We start from the raw sequence: 19,206 nt of genomic DNA, 5'->3' as shown, positions 1-19,206 counted from the left end.
TGATACTCCTGGTCCTTTAAATGGAATGTTTACATTTAATAGAATTACTGATATATTTGGATATTTGAGCTATTTTCTCCTTTACTGTGTTTACTGGTATATTACATTAATTGATTTCCTGATATTCAGTCCACTTGAATTCCTGTTTGGTTTAAATACACTGTGGGTTTGGTTTGCAAATATTTTGTTTCAGATTTTTACATCTATGTTCATGAGTAAAGATTTGCCTGTAATTTTCCTTTCTTGTACATACTGTTCTTGTCTAGTTTGGATATCAAGGTTATACTATTCTCAGAAAGACTGATAAAGTGTTCCCACTTTTCTACTTACCTATAAAATTTTATGGAAGGTTGGAATCAATTTTCTTAAATGTTTGGTAGATCCCACTTGTAAAATCACCCTGGCCAGGTATTTTTTCAGTGGAAAGATTTTAAATGACTCATCAAATTTCCCTATGGTTTTAGGCATTAGAGATGCCATCCATTCACATTACATTCTACCATTAGATTTTTCTAGATTCAATTTTGGTAAGCTGCTTTTCTAGAAATTATCCATTTCTCCTAGGTTTTCAAATGAAATTATTCAGGATAATTTCTTATGTTTTTAATGTCTGCTGCATCTACATTACATCCCCTTCTGTCTTGCTTTTTTTTCCTCAAATAATCTTGCTGTAGATTTGTTAGTCTTTTTAAAGAACCAAATTTTGGGTTTTTAAAAATTCTCTCTATTGAATCTTTGTTTTAAATTCATTAATTTCTGCTATTATTTCTTGCCTTCTAATTTCTTTTGAGTTTTTTGTGTTTTGGTTTGTTTTTAACTTTTTAAAAGCTGGATACTTAGGTCACTGAGTCTTTTTCCTTTTAAAATATGATACAATATAAATTTTACTCTAAGAACTAATGTAAGTTGTATTACATAAATTATAATTCAGTCCTAAGTCATTTTCTAATTTTATTTACGATTTCTTCTTAAATCATACCATAAGTTACTTAGAAGTGTGTATTTTCAAATGAATATGTTTTATACATTATCTTCTTGTTAATTTCTAACTGAACTGCACTGTGTTCAGGGCATGAAATCTATGCGATACAGCTTCCTCCAAATTTGTTGTTTTGGCATGTGGTCAAATTTTTGGACCTGTTTCATGAATGTTTTAAAAGAATGTGAATTGATTAGTTGCTTGACACAGTAATCTGTATGTCCATTAAATCAGTGTGATCCATATTTTTAACTGTGACCCATATTAAGAAATATGTTTGGAATCTAAACAAATAAAATGAATAAATGTAAGAAAACAGAATCAGACTCACAGATACAGGCAAGAAACGAATGGTTATCAGTGGGGAAAGAGAAAAGGAGAGGGGCAAGATAGGAAAGATAGGAGTAGGGTATTAAGAGGTACAAACTACAATGTATAAAACAAATAAGATACAAGGATATACTGTACAACACAGGGAATATAGCCAATGTTTTATAATAACTTTAAATGGAATATAATCTATAAAAATTTTGAATCGCTATGTTGTACACCTGAAACATAATAATGTAGATCCACTATAACTTAAAAAAATACATTTGCATTGCAACCCTAAATACACTTACACAAATGTAGAACAAAATCTCCACACAACAGTACTTGCCCTTATTATGTATGATAACTCCATTAATATGTATGTATATGTGTGCGTATGTATTTAATGTTAGTTGCAACACCTGAGATTGATTTTATAACTCATTAACTGGGTCAAACACACAATTTGAAAAACACATCAAGCCCATTAATTGTGCTGGTCAAATCCTCTATATTATTACTGATATCTGACTCCTGATTTTTACCTATCAATTACTGAGAGGTATGTTAAAATCACATTAAGCTAGAAGTATCAGCTAAGACAGACTCTGAAGCCAGACCGACTAGGTTGAACTCCCATCTCTACCACTTACAAAGGTAACCCCAGGAAATTTACTTAACCTCTCCTGCCTCCTAGAGTTGTCAGGATTAAATGAGTTAAAACAGGCAAAGCACTGCCTGGGCACATAGTAAGCACTCAATAATTGTTAGCTATTACTATTTTTTTCAAATCTGCATGATCATTTTTGTTATTCCTTTGTTTCAATTCTGTTATTCCTGTAAACACTTAATCATAGTCATTTTATATTCTGAAGATCTTGGTGACCTGATTTTGCTTTTGTTTGCTTTCTTACTCATTTTGGCTCATTTCTTTAGGTATTTGGTAATTTGTTATTGTTGTTGCTGTGAGCCTTTAGAGGCCTGGATAAAGGATGGCTTGCTTACCTCCAGAAAATATTTGATATTACTTCTGCTAAGTCCCTAGGAGTATTTCTAACCCAAAAGCACTTTAATGGATTGGGCTTTCTTATACTGTGCAGGTAGAATAAATCAAATTCCAAACCAGTGTGTAGACAGGCTTATGAATTCAGATTCTTAATGGAGACTCCTTTTCTCCACCCTGAGCCAACACCAGAAATATACAAGTTTTCTTGTTTCTTTTGGCTGCACCACATGGCATGCGGCATTTTCATTCCCCGACTAAGGATTGAACCTGTGCCCCTGCAGTGGAAGCACGGAGTCTTAACCACTGGACTGCCAGAGAAGTCCCTATACAAATTTTCTTGCAGTTCCTTTAGCCAGCAGGCTTTTCCAGGCACTAGGGATACAGCAATGAACCTAAGAGACCAAAAAATACCTGTCTTCATGGAGCCAAAGTGAGCAGGGGGTGTGGGAGGAAATGATAAAGCAGTCTGGGCCCAGATTACAGGGCCTTTTAGCCACGATGAGGACTGAAGATTTAGTTCCAGGTATGATGGGAAGTCACTGGAGGGTTCTGAGCAGAGAAATGACATGACTTGATTCACATTTTTAAAAAGTACTGTGGCTGCCCTGTGGAAGTCAGTGTGAGGGATCAACAGCCGAAACAAAAGAAACAGTTGCAAGGCTAATGCTCAACTGGGAGATGCTGGCAGCTTGTACTAAGATTGTTGCAGTGTACATTGTAAGAGAGATTAGGGATATATTTTGAAGGTAGGGTTTCTGATAGGTTGGATGTAGGAGTGGGTGGGAGAAAGGGAACAAGGATGGCCCTTAGGTTTTTGGCCTGAACACTGGTGTGAATCATGGTACCATTTCCTGAGACAGGGCAGACTGAAGGAAGAACATGTTTGGGGAGAAAAAACAACTGATCCATTTTGGATGTGTTAAGTTTTAGATGCCAATTAGATATTTAAGTGGAAATGTTAAATATATGAAACTCCAACTCAAGACAGAAAGTATGACTGGAAATATCAATTTGAAAATAATCAGCATATAGATGATATAAAAGCCAACCAACGGAATGAAATCATCTAGAGTTGTGCTGTCTGATGTAGTAGCCACTAGCCACATGTGGCTTTTAAAACTTTAACTAATTAAAGTTAAATAATATTTAAAAATTCACTTCTTTTTGCACTAGCCACATTTCAAGTGCTCAACAGTCACATACGGCTAGAGGCTACTATATCGGACAGCACAGATACAGAACATTTCCATCTTCACAGAAAGTTCTATTAGAAGCAATGATCTAGAGTGGAGGATAAGAGGAAAAAGGATAAAATCAGAAAGGAAGGAAGGATATGGATGGACAGAAGACAGAGAAGGAGAGAGGGAAAAGGGAAGGGAGAAGAGGTCCAGCAACAGAACCCCAGGTACTACAAATGTCAAGGATTGGAAAGATGAGGAAGACAGGGGAGTTATGAAGACAGAGTGGCCAGTGAGGTGGAGGCAAGCCAGAAAAAGAGGGTGATCCTGGAGGCCAAATGAACAAAGCACTATGAGGAGGGAATGATCAGCTACAGGAAATATTGCTGAGAAATCAAATATGCTGACATCTAAAACTGATCAACGTGTTTGGTAAAATGGAGTTCTCTGGTAACCTTGAAAAGGTTTCAGTATCATGATGGGGCCAAAGCCAGAGTCCAGTGGTTTTTTTTTGATTTTTTTTTTTTTTTCAGTACGCGGGCCTCTCACTGTTGTGGCCTCTCCCGTTGCGGAGCACAGGCTCCGGACGCGCAGGCTCAGCGGCCATGGCTCACGGGCCCAGCCGCTCCGCGGCACGTGGGATCTTCCCGGACTGGGGCATGAACCCGTGTCCCCTGCATCGGCAGGAGGATTCTCAACCACTGCGCCACCAGGGAAGCCCGAGTCCAGTGGTTTGAAGAGAGAATGGGAGGTGAGGAAGTAAAGACAAGGAACAGTGATGTTATTTACAAGTTTTGTTGTAAAGGGGAACAAAGGAATAGGTCTATAGCTAGAGCAGTCCATGAGGACAAGTGATAATTTGTTAAAACATGAGAGCTATTACAACTTAACCAACTTGAAAATTAAACACAGGAAAACCTTTTAACCCATTATTCAATTACAAAGTACATGGTCCAGTTTACTATACTGTTCATACTTCAGTATCATTTTTCAATTAAATGTTCCTTCAAAGTCTTAGATGACTAGCCACTAATTTCCTTTTCTTCTTCCTTTTCTTTGTATGGGTTAAAGGAGGAAATTGGGAAGATAAAAGCTAGATTTTTCACTGACTTTCAAGTTCAAAACATCTGTCTTGTGTCAGTAATTTTGTTTTCAGACTGAGAATTTTTTAAGCCTTGGCTGGATCTTTAAAATGGATCTCACATAGAGTTACATATAGATGGTATCCAAAAATGTGGTTCTACTCTTGTTCCTTTTTATTTTTTTAATCAAAAGTAGGTTTGTTTTTTTTTTCACTTAGAAACAGAGACATTATAGCATATTTTTTTCTTATAGCAATGTCAAAACCAAATCAGCACCTAAAGAAAATTTCTGAGTTTTCTGAATTAAAAAAAAAAAAATCCTGAGATTCCCTCTTAGAAATGAAATGGGGGGAATAAAAGCTAAACAAAAATCAAATATGTAAAGACATTTGAAACAAAGAGGTTAAACAATAAAATGTTTTAATTTTCACATCTTCACATTTATAAATTTTTGAGTGAGCCTAGAGATACAGAATTTAAATGTATTTTAAAAAATGTAAACAAAATAGTTATACCTTTACCATATCTAAGTTCATAATAAAAGCTATAAAGTCCTATATTCCATACTGATAAATTAATGGGACAGTGGTAAAGCAAAAAAGTATAAAAGTTGAGCTTCCTATGTTATATATCTCTCTCGATATGGTAAACATGAGGTAAGTAATTTAAATGTAAATCTTGAGGATAAAGAAATTGGGTTTTGAAGACCTAATACTTACCATGCAAACTGTTATCAACTTCAATATTTTCAGACATCATTGAATTGTTTGTGCTGTAGCTCAGACCAAGAACCATTTGAAGATCTGAGAGATTGAGTTGTGCCGTTAGTTCACCACTTCTATCCCCAACCTACAACCACAAGCATTTATACTTTAGAGTAGTATTTAAAGTAAAGAATGGCGAAGATTAGTTGAAAATGTTGTCAACCTAAAACTGGAAGAAACTATAGAGAGATGAAAATAGTTATTTTAAAATTATAATACTATGAATGAAATGGGTTTTTTCATTAATAGTATTTTAAAGAAGAAAAGTTACTGAAATATGACAAGAGGACAGATAACTACATTCTACCAATTCTTTACTTCTCTAAATATTAGATTGCTCTTAATCTCTATGAGCACCTTAAATAATAAAGTAGGTTACTCTGTGACACGTTAACTTGGCATCACATGAATACAATTTCCTTAGAATACTGTATTTCCATCCTATAGTAACAGTATTTATTAAGCTAGCACTAGACATTATACTAGGTACTTTTATCTACTTTTTCTCTAATGGATAACAATTTGCAAAGCAGATATTATTATTATTATTCCTATTTTACAGATGAGAGGAAATGATGCTCAGAAAAGTTTCCAAGCTCAAATAGCCAGCAAATGGCAGAACTGTAACAGGAACCAGTCCTTGATTCTAAGAGCCATGTTCTTCCTTTCATACCATGCTACTTTTCCACGTAGAGATGGGGGGACAGTGGAGGCACATGTTAGTAATTCTCCCATTCCTCCATGCTCAGCCTTTCCTTCCTGTCTTCCTATATCAAGGCCAGTGCAAACATACCACTGATCTGTATCTCAAAATGCTCTGTGCAGTTCTTTTTTTTTGCAGTACGCAGGCCTCTCACTGGCTCTGGACGCGCAGGCTCGGCGGCCATGGCTCACGGGCTGGGGGATCTTCCTGGACCGGGGCATGAACCTGCATCCCCTGCATCAGCAGGTGGACTCACAACCACTGCACCACCAGGGAAGCCCTGTGCAGTTCTTATGCCAAGAGAACTATAATTAAATTTATTACTCAGCCATATAGGAGCATTCTAGAGAAATAATAGGGCTGCAGATCTGTGAATCACAATAGCACAGAAAACAATTTTTTAGTTTCATACCTCTCTTGAAATTTCCAAGTGCTTTTCAGCAAAATGCATTGCTTGGTCATGATTTCCTAGAGCTGTGTATGCATTTCCTAAGCTCCAACATGCTCTTCCTTCACCAATTCTACAAAATAATTCAAAGCTAACATGCAGTTATCTGAAAGAAGGTCTGTGTGAAGAATAAAATCTATCTAGTAGTAATTAAAGGCATAAACAATGCTTTGGATTTATTTGGTCTTTTTTATAAAGAACAAACTATCATAATACTAGAGACATACAGTTAGCCTGCTTCAGGTTCCACATCCGTGGATTCAACCATGATCTGAGAAACCCCCCAGATACAGCCGACTGTACTACACCATTTTACATAAGAGACTTGAGCTTCCATGGCTTTTGGTATCCTCAGGGATCCTAGAACCAAACCCCTGCAGATATCAAGGGATGACTGTATTAGAATAACCAGATAATAATGAACTCAGAGTCAAGTTTTAAAATGGAAAACATTCTTTTTAAACATGCAGTATATTATAAATAAAGTCTCAGGGATAGGTCTTGCAATTCAACTACCCCATTTTCTTTCCATGGCATCCTTACCAGGATTCAGTCTGTAATCATTCAATCTGCATTTGAACACCATGAGGAAGAAAGAACTCACCTCTTGAGGTAGCATACTTCATTCTGAATAACTGTACAGAGTTCTTCATACTGAGATAAAAATCTATCTTACTAAAGCAAACATCACAGACTAAAGTCCTGCACAGATATTCTGTTTTTTCATACAGTTTAAAAAAAAATGAAGAATTAACCATCAATATTTAAAAATCAGAAGATTTTATATGAAACTCAGGACTTCCAGCTTCTCTTGAAAAAAGAGGTGGCTCTGGATCCTCATTCCTGCCAGGCAACACTTAGCTGGAATTGAATAGCAGCTGTCCCCTTAATGCTGTTGGGCCTATTAATTTCACTACAATTTCCACACTGATCTAGTCAGGAGGACCTTTGCAGGCAACTGAGTTTGTGACCTATTTACTGATCTTGGTTCAAGGTTATATGGAACCATTCTAATCCTCTCTATCCCTTCAAACAGTAACATACAGAGGATGTTACTGAAACAGGAAATACCTTAAAAAGGAATTAAAAAGAAAACAAAGGAAACAAAAAAAAGAAATTTAAAGGAAATATTCTAGGGATTCAACAATGTATCTACATTTTATCATAACTATAGTACAAAGGTATATAACTTACCTATCATTTAGCTCTTGAGCAATTGCTAAGTGCTTTAGATGATAATCAATGGCCTTTTCATAGTCTTGAAGTAAAGTATATGTGTTTCCAAGACTGTAGCAAGACTGTGCTTCTACTGCTCTGTCTTTAAGCTGTCGAGCCAATAGTAGTGTCTTTCTGAAAAAAGAAATTAATTCTTACATAATGGCTATTATAACTATATTGGCTACAATAACCATAAAATAAAACTCACTTTTCCTCCTGCCTTTAAAGTAAATCTGTTTTAGATCCTAATATCCCATATATTCTCCATTACTTCTAGATAAAATGAAAACATGTCCTTGAAACACAAAAAGCAAATCCAGATTTTTAGAATAAATGTAGGAGTCCTGTTAATTCCCCAGAGAAAAGGAGAACAGATGCATGAGATCAAGTGCCTCTAAAGATTAACACAGTATTTTTAACATTAAAAAAAACCTTTCACTGTTGCAGTGCAATAACGTAAAGTAAGTTTGTCCACATATCCTCTCTTTTCAATCATACTGTTGCCTTTACATTTTGTCAAAATTGAAAATACTTAGTTAAAATTGTTATGTATAGGCCATTAGTCACTGATTCATGAAAAATATTAAATGCTACATTTAAATATTAATCAAATTCTACCTTGTGGAATCAACAAGAAGCTAGTGTAGCAATTAAGAGCATGGACCCTAGAGCTAGGCTGACTGGGTTCAAATCCCAACTTTGTCAGTAGCTCTGTGACTGAGGCAGGTCACTCACCTTCTCTATGCACTAATTTCCTTTTACATAAAATGGGGAAAACACCTCACAGGGGTTTGTGAGGATTAAAACGTGCTTAGAATAGCATCTTGCTCACAATAGATGCTAATAAATGTTAATATGTTTTGTTATTATCATCAGTGTTTAAATCTACAGATGCTTTTTGGATCTAGTAATTTAAATGACTCTTTCCTATAATTTCTGCCAAATAGTATAAATACTTCATATCATTTATAACTATATGATAATGCGATAGTTTTTTTTAAGCAAACAAACCTGAAATTATATGTTTAATGATGATACCTTTAAAGCTGTTACCTTGGGAGGCTACACTTGTTCTAACATTGCCTGCCCTCTCAAACACACTTTTTTTTTTTTTTTTTTTTTTTTTTTGCGGTACGCGGGCCTCTCACTGTTGTGGCCTCTCCTGCTGCGGAGCACAGGCTCCGGACGCACAGGCTCAGGGGCCATGGCTCACGGGCCGAGCCGCTCCGCAGCATGTGGGATCTTCCCAGACTGGGGCACGAACCCGCGTCCCCTGCATCAGCAGGCGGACTCTCAACCACTGCGCCACCAGGGAAGCCCTCAAACACTTTTGGAAGACTTTTGGAATTGCTTCCGGCCCTGTGGCACAACCCTTTCTGGAACGCTGTTATTCTTTGAGAGTACAGCTAATTTGTAAATGGTTGGAAGTCTTTCTGGAACCAAACTCAATTACTAAAGTGTTTACCAAACTACTGCTTTCTGTCCTTTCTATTATGGAACTATAATGTTAAGAAAGTTTTCTTGTGTGGCCCTGAAAACAATTCCAAAGAAGAGTTCCAAAAGTATTTTTAATCAGTATTTTTGGAATATGTGTAAAGTTCTGAGTTCTACCTGTTTGTGGGTGTGTGGGGCAGGGGTAAATTTCATTACTTAATACTCATGCTTCTTTAGTCAGACAGCCACCATCTACTTTATTACAGAACTTTTCAGTATTTAATACAAGTACATCATTTATTAAGACTTTTCTATGTGTTTTGGATTTAAAATATAAGAAACTTTTGTATTTAAAATCAAAACATATGCTCCTTGTATAGTGATGTACTTTATTTGGAAGGATATTTCACATCTAACTAGACATAACTAGTCAACCAACAAATATCAACCATTAGTTGAAGTTTAAAGGAGGATGGGATGATATTCTAGTTTTTTAGACGGACCTAAAGCAATTTTACCTTTTTTTTTAGATGATGAACTTTCCAGAACTCTCTCACGGATTTTTCAACACTAACATATAAATCAATCAAGACTGTGTCTTTGGTTCAGTCAAACTGCCTTCTGCCTAAGGTCTGTATGGGCGTTCAGTTCCCACTAATTAGAGAAAACTCCGAACAATCTAGAAAGCACAGGGCAGGCAATATGAAGCAGTTTAAACTTTGCTATCATGTATGCTTCAAGTCTACAGATAGATTAAAGAGACCCTGCCACAGAAGAAGCTGGGAGTACTAACTCCTTGAGTAAGTGAACGGGGCCTCAGCTTACAGCGAGGATCAAAGCTGGGCAGAGAGGGTGGGAGGATAACTGCTCGATAAGATGGTAGGATGATGGCGGGACATTCAGTGATCACTGGAGGAAACTAGGGCATCTATTTGTTACCAAGCTTTGTTGTGGCCTCTCTGCAAAGCCGTAACTGATGGTGGTGGTGTGGGAGCATATAACTATACACACCATACATGCTAAACAGGTTTAAAGGATTTTAAATGTTTAGAATCTCATTAAAAATAATGTTTTAAAGATAAAAGCTAATAAAAATATAAAGGGGCCATACTGCCGCTATTAAATCTTAGATACAGTAATATGTATTGAGCGCCGTGTGCCAGGTACTGTGCTAAATAAGTGCTTAATATATTCTTTCATTCAATCCTCATAACAATTCCAAAAGCCAAGTATTGATATCTTCCATTACAGATGAGAAGACTGAGACTTAGAAAGCCCAAGGTTCTGCTGCTTGTATGCAGCAAAAAAGTTTTAAACCCAAAGCCTATGATTCTTTGGATTGCATAACTACCCATTTTACATTTATCTACAGAAATATTAGACTAACCTATAGTATTCAGAGGCAGTTTCAAATTCACCAAGAAATATATACGCATTTCCAAGGTTGCTATATGCTCTTCTTTCAGCTGCTTTATCTCCAAATTCTTTTGCAATAAGGAGACGCTGAAACAGAAAATTTTAAATAGATGTAACTATAATAAAACTAAAGAATAATCTAATCACTGTTCAAAACACTGATAGAGAAAACGACCTGGCTCCAAAGCCTTGCATCATACCTGCTCATGAGCTATAACTGCATCCCTGAAGTTGCCAAGGAGGTAATGCGTGTTTCCAAGATTGCCAAAGGCACGTCCTTGGGCTGCTCGGTCGCCCAAAGCAGTCACTAGTGACAGGTTTTCCCTAAGTGATAATAAAAAGTTGTGAAAAAATGAGTTTGAGAAAAACATTTATTGACTTTATTTACAAATCTAAACTCTTTATCGGGAAAAAAAAATTTAAATAAGCTTACAACCATAATGTGCCACATTTAAAAGATATAGCTATGCTAGAGGGTGATTATAGGAAATAACTGGGAACATTTTACTCAACCATTCAGGTAGGTTTCTGCCCAGAGTCCAGGACACAGTTAATCTTAGAACCCCTATAGCTAAAAAGTTCTATGAAATTCTATTGATAAAAGACTAAGTTTACTCCAAATAACTTAGACTAACTATTGATGCTTCTTGTTTGTGCCACTAAGTAGCACTGGTCTGCAGTTTAAATGAAAGTTTTCCTGGGGAGGGAGGGGATTACTTCTAATACAACACTATAACATTTTAGCAATGATTTGATGGTTTATTTTACTTACCAGTCCATGATTTTAAAACCTTTGCCAGACTTAAAAACTTACTACTGGCTTGGGTGGGCCACATGACTGCTGATGCTACTCACTCATAATAATCCACAGCTGCCTGCAGAGCGTTTCTTACTTCTTCTGGAAATTCTCCTACATCCTGAGGACCAGGGCAGCCAAAACTTTTCCCTTTGGCGTGATACACATTTCCAAGATTGTAAAGTGCTCTTGCTTCTCCCACCTAGATGAAGATAACAGCAGTTTACAATTTGAAATCAGAGGCCAAGTATTATAATGCTATCACATATATTTATTCATAATATCCTTGATATTACGGTCAAGAGAAAGAAATATTTACATTAGCCATCCATACAGAACCAAACACATGACTACTTATGGAAGAAGGACCTCTCATTATTTCTTTTTTCTCATCTATTAAAATGTTTTCATTATGTTTCTCTTTTTCTTCCATTTTTCTACAAATACTTTTTTTTGGTATTAACTTTTAGATAAACTACAGTATAATTAAATAGGATTAAAACACAAAGCAATTTCAATGAAAACATTTGGCCTACCATCTAATGTTTCCTTATTACCTTGTCGTTAAGCTCTCTGGAAATATCTAGGTGTCGCTGACAACAAACTATAGCTTCATCAAAATTCCCAAGAACCTTTAAGGTGTTTCCCAGATTACCACTAGCTTTAGCTTCCCCCAATTGGTCTCCAATAGTCCTGGGGTGAAAAAAAAAGAAAAAAAGCAAATGGTGTGTTAAAATATAAAGCAGCCAGAATACAGTTTTCCCTAGAGAACAGTTGACATGCTTAAGGTAAGAAAGACCCATTAGCCTTGAAACCTACTTTAAATAAAAATCTTAAACTTACGTTTCTGTATTTAAATTTAATTAATTTTCATTCATTTAATTAAACTCTAGCATCATTTCACTACTATTCATTTATTTAATTAAACTGTGTTCAGCCTAAAGATTAGTTTTAAAATTCAATGCTAATAAATTAGAACTCACTAAATGTACTGAATTGTTAGTTTTTTTAATTGAATGAAAATGTGTTTTAAAGTGACAGTTAATTTAGGGAGAATGCAGCTTAAATTAATTACCTTGCAAGAGTTAAATCATGATGATGGTATTCTAATGCTTTGGCATAATCATGCAAATAGAAATAAGCATTGCCCAGCTGGCTGTAAATAGCACTAAGTGTTTTTAGGTCTTCAGTTCCAACTTGAACTGCAGCTTCAAAGAAGGACACACCAGCACGGCAGTCTCCTGATTTACACAGACGCTCCCCTTCCAACGCCAGTTCTAGGCAAGAAGCTTCCATTCTATAAAATTATATAGCACAGACATTTACAAGATTACATTACAAATGCACCACAGTGTTTTAACTTCCAGTAATAAAATTTAAATGTGGACTGTGGCTACTCTTGCTTACAACAGCAGCCTCTATAATTGAAGTATATATACATTATTGATAAAAGAGTAAACTATTATTTATAGCAAAAGCTTATTTGCCTATTCAAATGTCTCTCAGCTACAGAGGTCTTTTTTATATGATAGCTAAAGACCTCTATATGGAGCTGATGAAATAAAATTCGTGTTTTATGGCAAGATGAGAAAAATTTAAACATAAAATTTTTCTTTGACCATTTGGCATCCTTCCTCCCCTTTATTGTGTATTGCACATCTGCATTAACCAGACATCTTTAGGAGACAACAGTCCTTCTTAATCTCATCAAGGGTCACAACTCCTTAGGAGATAACCTTCCTTCTTAATCTCTAAGGGGCCACGATGACCCCATGACCCACTACTTGCTTTGTTGACCCATTACTTGCTTTGTGTAAATCTGGATTGTGTAAAATGTCAATAATACATCATCTAATGTACAGCCCTCTGTCTCAAAAATGTACATAACTCAAACAGGTAGAACAATTCTCTGAGTTTTCTGAGAGGTGTTCCCGGGTTATAATCTTCAATTTGGCTTGAATAAAATTTTCCATTTCTTTCTTAGATCCACTGATTAATTTTTTCATCGACAGAGCTCATTTTACTTGGCTCACCCAGAGCAACCTACTTTACCAATAAGAGAACCTAGTAGTTTTCCCTAAACTGTTCTGAACTGTGGCAGACTTAGACTTTCTGAGAGTTTGGGGAGAATAGGGGTGCTTGTGGGAGGTGAAGTCCTATAACTAATACTCTTCTCTATCCAGGTATGCAGGTGATCTACTCAACCTGTCCATCAACCCCTCCTACCACATATCCCTATCTCATACTATCCATATTATCCTATCGCATATGTGTCCATGCACGTGCACGAGCACACACACACACACCCTTCCCCGTCTTATCACCACAGGATCACCTATACCTTAGAAAAATAGAGGAGCAAAATATCTTGATGCACAAGGTACACTTCTATGAAAGAACTAAGTGTTAAGAAACTTTATGTTAGGAAGCAATGATTTAAAGATTTGCAGAAATTCTAATTCTCAAAGTCTGTCACTGAATTTTAAAAGCCAGAAAAATTAAGATACTATAAATATATCTAGGAGAAAAAGCACCATTACTTCCGCTTCTAATCCTAACCTTTAGTAGGTGCCCTTCACCAAAGTTGCCATTGTGTTTCTTCAACATTTTCATGATTTCTGCCATGTCTATGTACTCCATAATCATTCATTTAAATGTGTTTCTAAAATTTGGCAAACTCCTTTAAATTGGCACATGCCGTTAAAAAAAAAAAATCTAGTTTCATCCAAAGCAGTATCTACGAAACTGTGAGTTTGATGTGATACTTAACGTTTATTTTCTAATGCACCTCAAAACAAATATGGAAGTATTAAAATAAAAAAGCGAGTAAAATTACCTTATGTACCACCAGTGGTATAACACCATCCTTTGGAAGACTCTGATTTAGCTCATCAAGAATTTTAATTTTTGGAGCAGCACTAAATTACTCCTTACTACAATTAGCTTTGAACAACTCTGCCAGAGTGGTGGTTCTTGATCCTGGCTGCACAACAGCAGAGCTCACATGGAGCATTTTTTAAAACTCAATGCTGGGTCCCACTCCCTCGGGCGTGAGGTCTGTCCCCAGTATTGTTTAAAAGCCTCCAAGTAATTCCAATGTACAAGGCAGGTTGAGTATCACTGCTTTAACAGGAAATATGAGTTAAACCACCACTCACCCTAAACTCATTCAAATATGATTACACTTTGTATTTTTAGTAGCAGGTCAATTAATATGTTTCTTCAGGTGCTGTCTTTTAGTCTATAAAACTTCAAGTTTCCTTAGAGTCATAAATTTAAATGGAATTGTAAAAGTGGAAAATGAACCAGGTGAAGCTAAATGAAAAGTCTGGACTAAGATTAATAGAGCCAATTAACAAAGGTTCAAAGCAGACTTCTGGCTCAGAATAAGCAGATGAAAGTAGTCATCTCTGACAGGTAATTTTTAAGTTTTACATCCAGGTATCTTTTTTTAATAATTCAGGTGATTTAGCCAAAGGCTACTGTTTGTTCACAGTTAGACTAGTGACTTCACCCTCCCTTTATGGGTCAAAGTAAAATAATGCAAGTTAACCTCTTTTTAACATTTTGCTTCAACATTAGACTAGGGAGCGGGGGTGGGGGGAGAGCTAAAGCATGTGGAAATATAAATCAGTTTACTGGAAACCTTAAATTGCTGTATTTATTTTTCTTTATAGGTCATTTCAAATTTAAAAAGCCTATTTTTGTCTTTCACAAGTGACAACTGCCCTTTGGAACTGTATTTTTGAAGATGAAAGAGTTAAAAAAAGATTTTTTTTGTTTAAGGTTTTATAAGGTTACTGGTGTATTGCATGTGTGAAGAGAAATGAGTCAGCAAAAGATTAATATGTAAAAATGTAGTTTTATTTTCGCTAGATGAAGTACCTGAACTACTTGCCTTTATTTGTCTAAATACTAAAACCACTGAACTTCTAAGAATTATCATAGGGAAAAAAATTGGAAAAGATATTTTTACATATAAAATACATTGCTTTTTTTCTATAACAAATTTTAATTTAAGCATGATACCAATTATGGAAAAAAATTATATATTGAGCAATTTCACTGCTAGGAATTTATCTTAAAGCTACACGTACACAAATTCAAAAGGATATATGTAAAAGGATGGTCACAGCAGCAAAAAACTACCAACAATTTAAATGCCCATCACTAGAGTATTGTTTAAAAAAAATTACATGCCACCATACAATGGAATACTAATGATGGCACATGATTTCACCAAGGGAGAGGTAGAGAAATAGTCACACTAGAACCATCAGTTCAGGACGATTAGGTTGCTGGCCAGGAAATTAGAGATAAGGCTATTGATGAAACAAAATTATTTTTAAGGCAGGACAAAAAAAATTAACATAAAATTTTCTTTGCCACTTGAGCCATTACCCTCTCCCCTTTAGTGAGCATTGTACACCTGCATTATAATTAACTAGATCCCCTTAGAAGACACAGGAATGCCTACTCGCCAAAAAAAAAAAGAAAAAAAAAAAAAAAAAGCAATTCTTCCTGGAGCCAGCAGGTAACTCGTTAAAGACACAACATTCCTTTCTCAATCCTGTAAGGGTCACAATAATCCACTACTCACCTTGCTGGACTATGTAAACTGTCAACATGTTACTTTGATGTAAAACCCTTTGTCTCAAAAACTTTTATGACTGTGCATTAACCTCTCAAAGACAGAACAGTCCTTAAAATTTTCTGAAAAACTGTCTCCCAAGTTATAATCCTCAGTCAGGTTGGCGCAAATAAAATTTTCCCTTTCTAAGACTGACTATAGATTAATATTTTGTCAGCACTATTCATATGTAAAAACTGGAAGTTAATAACAGTATATCCATATAAAACACAGAAGCATCTTCTTCAAATAAATATCTTCACCACAAATATGTGACCTCCTGGACTAAAACTTATACAACATTACAATGGAACCATCAATCCAAATGTTGTTGCCTCTAACAAAAGTTAGCTATAAGGCTGAATGGTATCATAAGAGCTACAAATTTTTAAAAAGGTACTCTACATAATTCTCATTGGAAACAGTGGTAGCCACCTGGAACCCTGCTGGCTACACAGCTGTCCTTAAAGTGCATGAGGTGAGACTGCCCTACAGGAGAACCTACCTTAGAAAAGTCATTTCAGTAACGAATACCCAAAATAAAGCTCAAAACTCTCTAGCTTATTACAGTTTATTTTGACATATATTATGGCTCTGGTTTACTTTATTGGAAAATAAGTCAATATTCTGGCAAAATCTCCAACACCTCAAATATACCTAATTACAAAACAGCCAACGCAGGTTGGTTTATAAATTTTTTAGAAGATCATTAAATAGTAACAGAGAAAGTAATTTCATATCCTTTCTGTCTCTATGAGAGAATAGAATTACTTCATTTGTTTACCAGTTGGGTTGAAAACAAAGAACATACCCAGAATAGAAGACAAACCAGGAAAATAGCTCTCCATTAAAATACATCCCACATACAAAGTTTCTTTTATTCTTCCTAATGGCCTATTTAATTATATAATCAAAAAAGTACATTTCTAATAACTATAAAGACAGTATTACTATCCTTGACTGAAATGTTTTCATTTTTGTTAACAGACTGAACATTATAGCTTTAATTCCTCATCTTCTGCACAAACACATCATTTCAATTTATTTTAATTTTTATATTTTATTGTTTTTTACTTTTCTTCTACAACTCGATTTTTTTTACCTCATTTTTGGTTTCTTGTGTTTATAGTATATCAATGAAAGCAAAAGAGGATTAAAATCTTGATGCTACAACATTTAAAAAAATTTAATAACTGATTTTGTCCAAATCTGACAGGACTTACATACTAATTAAGAATAAATGATGGGATTCAGGACTTAAGATCAAAGCGAGTGCCCTGCCATCTTCTCCATTGTGCTGTCTTCTGTGGCAGTCCACTCTCTCATTACAGCCCTTAGCTCCACCTTCTATGTGTTCTACTTGGGCGTGGATCTTTTCCATTACCAGTCCTAGCCCCCATAAACAATTTTCATGCATCCAATTTACCATATATATCTAATTATTCCAGTTTACTTTATAAAAGGGAAAGTGCAAAACCATCCTGATTTAAATTTAAATTTTGGTAACTTAGTTTTAAAGTGATTCTAACTATATATTATATCAAATTTAATTCCCAAAATGATGCTCTGAGATGGGTATTATTACAGAAGTGGAAACTGATGCTCAGTGACCTGCTTAAGATCATACAATGACACATCTGAGAAGTGAAATCCTGTCTTTGTCTCCAAATCCAGTGTTCTTTCCACCACTCCACATTACCTCAAACTATTCTTCAGAAAGAATATAATTAACCACTATATTTATCTATCAAAAGTGAAGAATTCAACACCAAAACTGTATTCCTTTACAACTTATGTGCAATAATCTAATTTTTACATTAAAGTACTGAAATATTTGTTATTCACAGTAACAAGTATGAACAAGGACATTTCTCAAAGAAATATAAAACTAGAGAAACTAGTATGATGAACCTGATACATCCATCCTTCTACACCAACAATTATCAATATATGATACATTATCAATATATATATCTTGACTTCCACCCGCACTCTACAACTTCAGATTCTTTTTAAGTATATTCCAGAATGCATATAATTTCATTAGTAAATATTTTAGTATGTAACTCTAAAAGATAAGGAGCCATTTTCAAAAATTATAATCAGGACTTCCCTGGTGGCGCAGTGGTTAGGAATCTGCTTGCCAATGCAGGGGACATGGGTTCGATCTCTGGTCTGGGAAGATCCCACATGCCACAGAGAAACTAAGCCCATGTGCCACAACTACTGAGCCTGCGCTCTAGAGCCCGTGAGCCACAACTACTGAGCCCACGTGCCACAACTACTGAAGCCTGTGCGTCTAGAGCCTGTGCCCCGCAACAAGAAGCTACTGCAATGAGAAGCCCGTGCACCGCAACGAAAAGTAGCCCCTGCTTGCCGCAACTACAGAAAGCCCGCGCGTAGTAACGAAGGCCCAACGCAACCAAAAAATAAATAATAAATAAATTTTTAAAAATATATAATCACAGTATTATTATCATTCCTAAAAAATTTAACAAGTTATTTAAAATCAATTGCACACTTTTTAAAAGTTTAGAAACAAATCCCATTTTACTATCAGTTTCCATTTCTCTCTGCCTCCACAAATAAGTTGTAAACTATTTCATAAAGCATTCTGATATCTCTCAGGAGGTTTCTTAGTTTCTGAAGAATTATTCCACTTCAAAATTACAAACTTATTGTGCCACAGAAGCTCCTCCAGAGATAGATGAGGACCTTCTCAATGAAAGAACCAGATAGATAAAACTTTACATGCTAAGTGTTTTCCACAGTAAAAAAATAACCTATATTGGGCCATAACTCCTAACACAAGGAATACAAACTATTACCTGCAGTTATACAATAATCCAGTCAGTGTATAGAATACTGATCTTACAGCACTGATGAAACCAGAGATTTGTTTGGTATAGTCTTACTACAAGCAGTTGAGTTTTAAATTTCTTTTGGTGAAGTCCTATATCAATGTATAACCATGTTTGACCTATGCTATATCATGAAAAAAGGATGAATCTAAGACCTTCTTATAGGCAGAGGTACAATCCGCTCCTGCTTATCTATTATTGTTACAATATTAAGAAATAAACCACTCTTGAAAACGTTTAGCAAGACAGATAAACATCTTACCAGGTTCATCTGATGGTTATGTCCAGTGAAGTTCAATGGACAATTCCATCAAATGTGGACTACAAGCCAGACCACAGGCTAGGCATCATGGCTGCCCTAAGGGAGCTAAATGGTTAA

At 35.6% G+C, this 19,206-nt stretch overlaps 1 protein-coding gene across 5 annotated transcripts in view; it reads right to left on the bottom strand.

The window, feature by feature from the left end:
- Positions 1-19,206, bottom strand: part of GPSM2 (G protein signaling modulator 2) — a 63,096-nt gene that overhangs the window by 27,393 nt on the left and 16,497 nt on the right. For 4 of the 5 annotated variants that reach the window (XM_059078596.2, XM_067041167.1, XM_067041171.1 and 1 more), the window contains 8 exons: positions 12,412-12,633; positions 11,894-12,029; positions 11,396-11,538; positions 10,741-10,864; positions 10,512-10,627; positions 7,667-7,822; positions 6,437-6,545; positions 5,277-5,406 (listed from right to left, as the gene is read on the bottom strand). In XM_059078596.2, coding sequence (XP_058934579.1) covers positions 5,277-5,406; positions 6,437-6,545; positions 7,667-7,822; positions 10,512-10,627; positions 10,741-10,864; positions 11,396-11,538; positions 11,894-12,029; positions 12,412-12,633 — 1,136 coding nt within the window. The remainder of the gene's footprint in view (positions 1-5,276; positions 5,407-6,436; positions 6,546-7,666; positions 7,823-10,511; positions 10,628-10,740; positions 10,865-11,395; positions 11,539-11,893; positions 12,030-12,411; positions 12,634-19,206) is intronic. The other variant, XM_067041180.1, reaches the window with a different exon arrangement.

This window comes from Kogia breviceps, chromosome 1 (assembly GCF_026419965.1).
Source record: "Kogia breviceps isolate mKogBre1 chromosome 1, mKogBre1 haplotype 1, whole genome shotgun sequence".
NCBI lineage: Eukaryota > Metazoa > Chordata > Mammalia > Artiodactyla > Physeteridae > Kogia > Kogia breviceps.
The sequence above is the reverse complement of the archived record's forward strand: the minus strand, read 5'-3'. Positions and strand labels throughout refer to the sequence as shown.